This window comes from Astyanax mexicanus, chromosome 11 (assembly GCF_023375975.1).
Source record: "Astyanax mexicanus isolate ESR-SI-001 chromosome 11, AstMex3_surface, whole genome shotgun sequence".
Lineage (NCBI taxonomy): Eukaryota > Metazoa > Chordata > Actinopteri > Characiformes > Acestrorhamphidae > Astyanax > Astyanax mexicanus.
Window position 1 is genome coordinate 37,846,426 of NC_064418.1, and position 11,096 is coordinate 37,857,521.

Consider the following 11,096-nt stretch of genomic DNA (forward strand, 5'->3'; position numbering starts at 1 on the left):
CAATTCTTTATTTTAACTAAAGATGATAATTTCAATTTGTAAAACTACAGTTTTTACTATCAGAATTGCAGTGTACATATTTGAATTTATAATTTTACTAGTAAATATTTAATTGTTGACATCTGTCACTGGAGTTGTTACTAATAAAAATGTAAATTGAGATTAGACATCAACAAAATTATTTTTACAGATTTTACTGAGATTCTACTAGTAAAACTGGGTTACAGACATCCTGGATTTAGGAGCTACAACTTAGGAGTTAGTATCACTGGTATTACCATATCACAATGCTAACTACATCCACTCAATAAGTGTTAACTTATAGATCACTTCTCTCTAGGTGCCACATTCATATTCAGTCAGGCAGGCTGACAAAAGTAAAGTCTATTGACATTATCTGTTGACATGTGGCAGCCATAGTTGGAGCTTTACAATACCCTCAAAATAAACATGGCAGCTGAAACGTGGAGTTAAATTAATATTTAGTAATTGAAAAGGAAAGATGAATAGCAACAAATCCTTTTTTTACTGTATTTGAAATGACATAACACACATAAACAGAAAAATCCAATCAAATTTCCTTTTCCATATCTTACACATAGTATTGCAAAAGTAATGGTATTCTATGGAAATAATTTGGCTACAATAAAATATGTACATTACATATAAAAATATAACCAGTGTACAAAAAAGGTGGACATGCATTCCCCTGTCAAATTAAATATGTCTAAATCTATTAAGAAGTTAAGAAACCATCACTGATTAACAGTAACTTGTCGCATCGGTCTAAACAAGATAAAGAAAAATCCATCAATACCAACACTCACTCAACTCCAACGTTTAGATATCAAATAAGGGGAAATTCAATTACAGAATGGTTGCATTTACTTGTAAACGCAGTAGGATAGATACTCATCAACTGTGCCATCCTGTGAAGGGGAAAAAAAACTTTAATCGTTTTTATTTCAGTACATTTAAGAATTACTGGGTATCCAGTTTCATGTAAAATAGCCACTAGATGTTAGTTTCACTGATTAATATTAAATTCTAATATCTGACGTGATAAATAATACATCCACAGAAAATGTATATGCTTGGAAAAAGCCAATCAAATCTTCTATAAGTGCAAATACAGATACAGGCTTTCCTAACTAAAGTGGAGAAAGAGAGAAACTTAATCATATGAGTCAACAGTAACCTGATCTGTGCTCAGTGGAGCCAGAACCAACAGGATTATGCTGACTAAATCGACAAGAGTACATTCATGTAAAAACTGAGACCCACACATATCCAACGTCCCCATCTCACTCTTAGCATACACAGAACAAAATGTACAGTTCAAAATATACAACTTATTTACAATAATAGACATCATATGTCTACTGACAATAGAAGCAGGAATGTTTACAATGAATTAAGGAATAACAGCAAATTTGAACAAGGATTGTATCTGTCCCTGATTGAGAATTGACCTTATTGATTGAAAATAAGCTTAAATGCAGTTCCCATGTAGTCTGTAGCATAGCATGATACTACTATAGGCCTAAAGAAAAACTACAGAGGTTTATGGACCTGGTTAAGACATTCTCACACACATAACACAAAAAAATAGAAATCAGAATAAACAACCAAGGCATTTCATTTACACTATAAATTCTTGATCAATACCAGAATGTAGAATAAACATAAATGTTTATCAATACCATATAATGAAGCTGTACCAGAGATCTGAATCATGCATTTTTTTTGTCAACCACACACAGAGACAGGAGAATGTCAGCTGACAGATGTAAAATGTACTTTTTTAAGAGTACATTTTTTTTTATTAATAAGAAATTAGATTTAAGCTAGATAACTGAAACGCATATTTCCAAATTCATAATCTTACTATCAAGGACTAATCAATTAAAGATTAACAGACTTTTCAATTTAAGACATTTCCTCTTATCTTCTAAAGTCAATATATAAATCACATCCATAACTGTAATTATGGGAAACGGGTGCTTCAAAAAATGACTATTAACACTGAGTCATTCAGGCTAGGCATCTTAGTTCAGTTGTGAACTAGAATATCCTTAAGTACAGAGCATAGGGTTTTTTGCCAACAAAGCCTAAGTTGAGTGTATTAACAACTAATTCTAAAACCCTTCCTTAGGCTCTCTTTGCTTTCAGTGTCAAATTTGGAAGGAAGAAGGAACGCTTAGAATATTCAGACTTGCAAAAACTTTTGCAAAAACACAAAAAGGCACTACATGCAAAAGAAATCTTATCTAAGCAGTCCTATGTCACCACTCAAAATCACTGTAATTTTAAAATCTTTCTTAAAATGTATCACACTTTTGCAATAACAGTACTAATTATATATCTGAGGTATATTATCCCAGTATAGCTGAAGGTGTTTAGTTCCATTCAGTTCTTAATGAGTCTCTGAGTGTCTAAACTAAAGGTTTAGGTATTTTCTAAAGTACCCATGTGCTGTGAAAATGTATGCAATCATGTCATTGTTGATTAGTTTGATTGGCATGAGAATTTGTTTTATGTATAAATTTACAATTGGTATTTTCAATGATGTACAAATACACTACTGGTCATAGATGTACCTATTTTTATTGTACTGCTTAAGTTTCTTTCCATTTAATATTACCTTTAAAGGTATGTGCAAAAATATCTTAATTATATAGTTTTAGTAGAATAGAAAATTCAGAATTTAAAAGTTTAAGCAAGGTAAACTCTTGAGGAGGGATTGCCTGTGCAGTACGCGTTGCAAATGTACACAATGCTGATTCAAAAAAAAAAAAGAAAAGGAAAAAGAAAGAAATCAGGGAAAGTGCCTTTAAATACACACAAAGCGACATTATATGACTGGTAAGTGCTTTAAAAGTAAGCTAAGATGATTCCCACCCGTGATTTATTGACAAAACTGTCAAATGCTTTCCAAGAGATCAACAGCTGAGGTGGTGCTGCTCATGATTGCAGAAACCAGAGACCCGGAGTATAAAGTGCTTTATAAATGACTGAAATCTTAAATAGCTTTCTTTAGCCAAAAGTTTGGCTGCTTGTAGCATCTGGGGATGAGGTTATTTGAGTTCTGGTCTCAGTAACATTTACAAGTTGGAATTCTGGGAAGTCTGTTCCACCATGACTTCTTAAGGTGACCTGTCCATTGGCAACACTGAACTGTGATGACAGTCCTGAACGGGATGACTGGAACTGAGATCGGAAGTTCTGGTCAAAACTGGCTATTTGAAATGTTTGACTGATGCCCTGAGTGTCTGTCTTTTTAGGAGACGAGACCTGCTCCAGAAAGTCCTCGGTTGGTGAAACTGAGGAGGGGTTAGTCTCATCCCCTGAAAATGAGAAAGAATGTTGGGAATCAACTAAAAGCCCAAAGTGGGGTTTCTCCAAGGTTGATCTCGGAGGAGAGTTCATCCCTGATCTGAACCGACTCAGAGAAGCAAACTGTTTGTCTGTAGAAAACAAGGGCTGACTGGCGAGGCTTGCACCATCAGACACAAATGTAAGACTCTGGTTGTTTAGGTAGGTGTCGTTCTGACTGGTCCTCTCCAATGCTTGCTGGAGAAACTTTGAGTACTCCTGAAGAAGGCTGGCTTTCTCTGCTGGGGGAGCTTGGGAACTGTTTCCCAAGTCCTCAGTAGGGCTGCTCTCAGAAACATCAGATGAATTAATGGAGATGCTGGAGGTCACTTCTGTGTCTGCTACACTGAAGCTGATCTCTGGCTGTCCGTTGGTCTTGTTGGAGTAGTGATCCAAAAGCGACTGCAGGACTTCATCTGGGAAAACACTCTTTTCAGCACTGGTCTTAATTTCTACGTTTAGAGTCTGAGTCTCAGAAAGGATTGTAGCAGGAACAGTCTCGTCTATGACGGTGGCCACGGAAGCCTGAGTGATGGAGGGCTGTGAAGAAATGCTACTCACATTCAGGGCATAATCCCTATTGTTGTTAGTCGTGGTTGCCTGGAGGTAACGTTTCTTTTTGAGAAACTGCATGGCATCGTCATAGTTTGTGCTGCTCCCAGTAGGTTTTGCCGGCCCACCATGAAGGGGATCAACACTCTCCAAGTCAGTGCTTGGCTCTACCTCCAGCAGGCCTTTGTTATCCACAATCTCAAATGTGTATCTTGTGACTTTTCCCTCCTCGAAGGATGATAAAGGGGAAAGGGCCTGGGGTTGATCTAAGGACTGCTGCTTCACACCTTTCTTGCTAGCAATCTTCTTTAGCACTATCTTTGGAGGAAAAATGATCTCATCAGAAGACACCTCCCCTGTAAGGTGCCTATTCTCCAGAGAAGAATCTGGCAGCTCAACTGAATATCCTGCCAGTACGTATTCATCCTTTACCTTGGTGGCCACAGCATAGAGTGGAAGACACTCGTTTTTGACAGGTCTTTCATCCATCTTCTCCTCACCGCTAGCCTCCACTGTTTTGTCTGCCACAGCCATACATGTGGTCAAGGTACGGTTCTTATCGGACATCTTCTGCCGTTTTTTCTTGGGTAGGGTGTACTCCTTGGAAGGGAAAGAGAATGCCAGGGTTTCTGTGTTTTCCAGAAGTTCATCTTTGGCAGCTGCTATATTGGCTTTCCTCTCCTTATTTTCATGGCACATTCGTCTGTGCTTCAAGACTCTATCTGTTCTGGAGAAGTACTGAAAAACAAATGGATAAGATATTTAAGACAGTACTTTAAACATTTATTTTTTTATTCTGAAGCTGACCTAACATTCAAATGTACTCTGTGAGTTTTCCACAAGTATTATAATTACTACAGCTATTAACAAATGCTTTCTCCAAAACACAGGATCTTCCTGTATTAATGCAAATGAAATCTGTTCTCCTGCTCCAGAGAGGTAGACATTTCATTTGCATTAATAAGCAGTAATAACATGTGAAAACAAAATCAAGGAGAAACGTTCAAAGTTTAGAAAATTAACTATATGCTTAAAAAAAACGTATTAGTGTACCTTTAGTAAGTAATTCAGGCTGCACCATAAATAAATAACCAGCAAAGTGGTACTAAGTAAGTTTTTGAGATTTATAGAGTTTGCATAATTATAACCTGGTGGCAGTAATCACACTGATAGGGCTTCTCCCCACTGTGTGTCCTCTTGTGTCTCTCCATATGATACTTCTGAATGAATCTCATTCCACATTCATCACAACGAAAAGGCTTTTCTCCTATAGGAAAAAAGGTGTAAAATGACAGAAAAACAAATTAGATATATACAAACAAGATCTTGTTTGTTTGAATCCTCCCTGTTAATTAAAGAGACTTATATACCGTATAGTTTAATCTTACCTGTGTGAATTTTCTCATGCCTCTGCAACAAGTACTTTTGAATGAAACGCATGTCACATTGACTGCACTGGAAAGGCTTTTCTCCTGTAAAGGAAATTTAATTTTAAATGGAAAAAATGCTTTGAAAACACACATGGAGAGTCAATTCTTGCCTAGTAGATGTAGTTACCTGTATGAATGAAGACATGTCTTTGCAGATGGTAATTTGTTCGGAAAGCAGCATTGCAGTGTTCGCAGATGTGTGACTTTGGACTCTGATGTCCCAGCAACCCATCTTCATTAATAGTGAGAATCTAACAAAGTAATAATGTGTTAAATTTGTACTGTAATTTCTACAATGAAACTATAATATAATATATGATATTTCCCTTCAACCTGCAATAATAACCATGCTGTGAAATGTAATAGTATATCTAACATTATATATTTTACAAGCAATGATGGAGCCCATGAGACTCAAAGGCTTAAATGTATAACTGTAAACTAAAAAAATGTAAACTGTATAGCTACCTTGGCTGGAGAGCGCTGTTTTCTCTTCTTCTTTTTGTGGGATTCTATTAGGTCCTTGCCCAGTTTCTTGTCCTTTTTCCCAAAAACTGGTGAGTCTGACACCTTCACTTCCTGTTTAATATTCACCTGAACAGATGACGGGTATATTAGTAGTTTGATTACATTTTCTATCAGTTTCCCAAATGCATATTACATACATATGTATATACATATACAATTTATGAATTAGTAAAAAGCCTGATGATTATTTTTTTAACAATTATGAGGGCAGATCATAACATTTCAAAGAAGGCCTTTCTAGAAACATTTAATAATTTAGAGTTGGCCAGTGCTTCTCAGCACAATGCAGAAAGTTACAATTGCCTGGTATTTAAAACATCATATGAAGAGCAGAGTGAACTCACAGGCATATGGAGTGTGTATGGCAGCTTATGGGGGAGGCACTGGGAGAAGTCTGGCTCTTCCTCACCATCGTTCTTCACTGTCTCCTCATGAACCATCAGTACATCTTGCGAGTTAAGGTTGTTTGAGGTCAGTGTAGATGCAGCCAGGTCACCATCCTCCTCCTCCTCATCCTCCTCCTCCTCATCATCGTCATCTTCTGCCAGGAGGGGTTGATTGGCCAAGCTCTTTTCCCCAAGAGACATATTCAGGCCTCCTCCTCTTCTGTCCACTCCAGAGGGTGCCAGAGCTCTGGATGAGTGGTGTAGGTCCGCAGTGCCACATCTAATCAGGATTCCCTCAAGCTTGTCATCGATGTTCATCTTTGTCACTTATTTAGCTGTGGCTGTATGTCAGGAAAGGGGGTGACCGTTATTGACCTGTTAAGTTTCCTTGAAAGGAGTCCCTTCAGTTGCAGAGAGGAAATTACTCCTCTGTCTGTCCAACTGAGGGTTAATGTACAGTGAAAGATTATATTTGAGCAATAAAAATGTCTGTCGAGTGAAGGAAAGTAAAAAATAAAAGTAATTTTTTGTAAACTTTAAAGCCAAATATCTTCATTTCAGAACTGAAATTTCATTTCATTTTAGAACACATTCCAAAAAAAGAGGAGGGAGAGAGGAAATTTAGAAAAAGTCTTTAAGGAGCAAAGATGGGCAGTAGATCTTCATTTCTAACAAGTGAATGAGGAAATTATTGGAATGTCTAAAACATTGTAGGGATTTTACATATTTTCCCTCTACAGTGCATAATAGCAAGAAATCAAGAGGAATTTCTGAGTGCAAAGGGCAAGCATACAAGCCTAATCTTAACCCCTTATACATTGAGGTCTTAAAGCAAAATATGCTGCAACATCTTTTACAGAGACCTCCATGTAGTTTTTAGCAGGCAACAAAAAAAACACATGCTTCACACATTACACATATTACTGGACTTCCTGCAGTTCTGACTTGTCCCCAGTAAAGAAAGTGTGTAGAAGTTTGAAATGAAAATAATGCACTATATTTGCACCCTTTATTGTTACACACCTTAAATGGTGTTTGCAGAAATAATGGGACAAAAGACACCGGAAATCCACAGTGCAAAAATATCTAAGTGTGTTGATAAATGCTTTACTGTCCCAAACTCATTTGGAATGTGTTTCAGGCCTGAAATGCAGGAATGGTTTCACCATTGAAGTTGATCAGACAAGACATTGAACATCTTGGGTTCATATTGTCTGCTATCAAATAACAGTCAATAGAAATGTAAGATCCACTATGCTTTTTTAATTAGCATTTTTCACGTGCTAAAAAAAACTTCATATTGTTATTTTTTGCTGTTTATTAGGTCTGTGGTCATTTTTTTTGTTACATTTTTTTGTTACATTTTTTGGCCAAAAGCGTTGTTATTGCAAAAATACCCTGAAATATCGACGAGGCTGAAGTTGGCGTCTTATTCGCCAGTGTCTTATTCGGATTTTCCGGTCCACCTTAAAAAGTCGAAGTACCAATTATTCGCCAGTAGAGAGCAGGGTTGAGCCGAGCAAAAGGAGTTTGGCATTTAGGGCATATTACACTGAGAATACATTGCCTGTTCTGGGTGTTTCCAGTTGCCCGAAGTCCAGATTATCAAATAGTCTGTTGAATTTGACACCACATTATGAAAATATAACTAGTATTTACATATTAAACTGTGAAAATCTTTAATAACTACAAAGATTACTGTACAGTTAATTATTATGACCCTCTGAACTTGGCATTTCAGAATATGTCAGTAGAATAAATTGCCTGTTCTGCATATTTCCAGTTACCCTAATTCCAGATTGTCAAATAGTCTGTTGAAATCAACACCACATTATGAAAATATACCTATTAAACTGTGAATAGCCTAAATAACAAAACATATTACTGTACAGTTTTTTTATTATGACCCTCTGAACTTGGCATTTGAGAAGATTAAAGAAGAATAAATTGCCTGTTCTGCATATTTCCAGATGCCCTAAATCCAGATTCTCAAATAGTCTGTTGAATCAGACACCACATTATGAAAATATACCTATTAGACTGTGATTAGCCTAAAGAGCTAAAAATATTTTTATTATGACCCTCTGAACTTGGCATTTGAGAAGATAAAAGGAGAATAAATTACCTGTTCTGCATATTTCAACTCCAGATTAACAAATAGTTTGTTGAATTCGACACCAAATTATGAAAATAGAACTAGTATACTGTGAATTGCCTAAAGAACAATGTATGTTACTGTACCATTTTTTATTATGACTCTCGGAACTAGGCATTTAATACAACTTTGAAGTAAAACACATTTCCCGTTCTACATATTTCTAGTTGCTCTTACTCCACATTATCAGTCTGTTGAAATGTATGCTTATTTCCCACCTCTTTATAACAATATGTCATGCAAGTGTGTGCCTTATTTAAATTCATGCCTATTACAAAACTGGTAGTATTGTATGACCATCTGAATATAAAAAAATCCGTTTTAATTACACTTTATTGAATCAATGTATGACATATAAAGTTTTGATAACTTCAAAATGGAGTATAAACTGCATTATTAGTTTATCACTGAAATATTTCATTCAGACACATAACTGTGAAACAATCTACACAGCACAAAGTACTCTGCAAAGCATGTACAGTTATAAAAAGGTAATTTATTTAAAATAATATTTTTTACACACAGATATATTATGCCGGCCTTAGTCACAACGCAAAGGCTGAGGTTCCTTTCTCAAAGATGTTTAATTTAACAGACTATTTGAATATGTGGATTTAGGGCAACTAGAAATATGCAGAACAGGCAATTTATTCTCCTTTAATCTTCTCAAATGCCAAGTTCAGAGGCTCATAATAAAAAAAAACTGTACAGTAATATGTTTTGTTATTTAGGCTATTCACAGTTTAATAGGTATATTTTCATAATGTGGTGTCTGATTCAACAGACTATTGGAGAATCTGGATTTAGGGCATCTGTAAACATGCAGAACAGGCAATTTATTCTTCTTTAATCTTCTCAAATGCCAAGTTCACAGGGTCATAATAAAAAACAGCTATCTGGTTTAAAGAATACAATAGTTCTGCATTAAATAATTCAAACAAGTATCATCTATATTTATTAGAACAGACTGCTTAAAGCTTAAATCTATTGCTATAGTTATTCATATGGCCCTGTAAACGTTTTAACACCAAACCAAACAGAAGCCTGAATAATGTTTCATCATTTATGGGTACTGACACTGTCTTTATAAACTGGTTTACCAGTATTAAGTGTTCTCCACAGAGGAATCTATATATTTGTGTTTTCTAAGCTATTATTGGAATGTTATGTTGTGAAACTAAAGCAGACTGCAGCTGGTTAGTTAACTAGCTACTGAGATGATCCACGGCGGGCTGAAGGCTTTAGCGCTGAGGAGCCAGACAGCTGGCTAACGGCTAATAAACACAACCTGCCGCTAATATAGCTAACGCTGTATAACACAGCCTAACGCCCCACTGCCTAAGAGATTTCTAATATTTACGGGGCTTAAGAGGCTTTAATAACCCCTTTGGTTAATGATACAGGATAGTAAGAAGCTCCACGAGAGCCAAATTCATCTTCCGACATGATCTACCACAGGTTAGTTAGGTTAGCTAGCTTGCTCTCAGGCTAAGCTAACCTAGCTAGCTAACGCTAAGCTCCGTGGGTTCAGTTTCAGGCCTTGGAAATCAAAACAAGCAGGCAGGCTAGCGCCCGTTTAGCCACAGCGGACAACTTGCACTTTGTTGTTTTTGGGGGAAAAGCCTAGCTCACACACACGCACACGGTCAGCGAAGCACAGGCGAGGGTCCGGCGGTCATTTCTGAAGCTGGGCTACGTACCTCACTCGCTTTTTACAGGGCCGGTGGCGGTGTAAGAGCGGCAGGCATGATCTTCCTGAAAAAAGTTTTCTCTGGCTGAGAGCAGCTGGCTAGCCGCAGTGCTAATAGCCACATTCCAGCTGTACTGTACTGGAGCTCTGTATGCAGAACAGAGAGAGAGAGGGAGGCTGTGTGTGTCCGTATGTGTGTGAGTTTGCAAAAGGAGAGAGATACATACACACAAACTACTGTGTCTGTCTTGCACATTTATCTTCATATGCAGAGGTATTGTGGAGATTATCAGATCAGATATGAGCAAAACATTTCATCCTTATCTAATGGCATATTCCCCAAGACACCCCACTGCATTTTGACTATGCTATACTTTTAACATGAAGAAAAAACATGAAATGCTTTTCCTACCTTATGAAGTGAATCATGTTTTAAAATACAGTGCACAAGCGTGTGTTAATAATTATACAAAATATAAAGGAGCTGAATTAATGCTGCCACCACCATGCTTCACATTGCAAGTGGTGAGTTTGATCCTAGTTTCTACATACTAGATATTAATATTTTTTTAAAGTAAACAACAAACACTTTTTTTTGTAAATCACTCTGGATTAGGGCGTCTATTAAATACACTAAATGTAAATGATAAATAGAAACTAAACTTTTGTCCTACAAATTGTTTATCTATTTATTTATTGTTTTAATATTATGAAATATATTTATTACTATATACAGCTCTGCCATTTGTCTTTCTGTAGTTCACTTGATGTCATCCTGCAGTTGCTCTGATTTTTAAATAAATTGATGGTCAATCCCCAGATCTGATCCCCATTAAAAACCTCTGGATTGTAATCAAGAGGAAGATGGATCGTCATAGGCCAGCAAACAAATCTGAACTGCTTGATTTTTTGTGCCAGGAGTTGCGCAAGGTCCCCCAAAAGTAGTGTGAAAGACTGTTGGAGAGAAAGCTGTAACTGGA

General features: G+C 36.6%; 1 protein-coding gene across 1 annotated transcript; it reads right to left on the reverse strand.

Moving 5' to 3' along the window:
- Positions 1-517: 517 nt before the first annotated feature.
- znf148 (zinc finger protein 148) lies at positions 518-10,298 on the reverse strand. Its single transcript, XM_007259964.4, has 7 exons — positions 10,127-10,298; positions 6,230-6,612; positions 5,826-5,951; positions 5,485-5,608; positions 5,316-5,399; positions 5,076-5,194; positions 518-4,665 (listed from the first exon to the last, which is right to left on the reverse strand). Exons 2-7 carry the CDS (start codon positions 6,587-6,589, stop codon positions 3,037-3,039), a joined length of 2,442 nt encoding a protein of 813 aa, XP_007260026.2. The 5' UTR covers positions 6,590-6,612; positions 10,127-10,298; the 3' UTR covers positions 518-3,036.
- Positions 10,299-11,096: the final 798 nt, after the last annotated feature.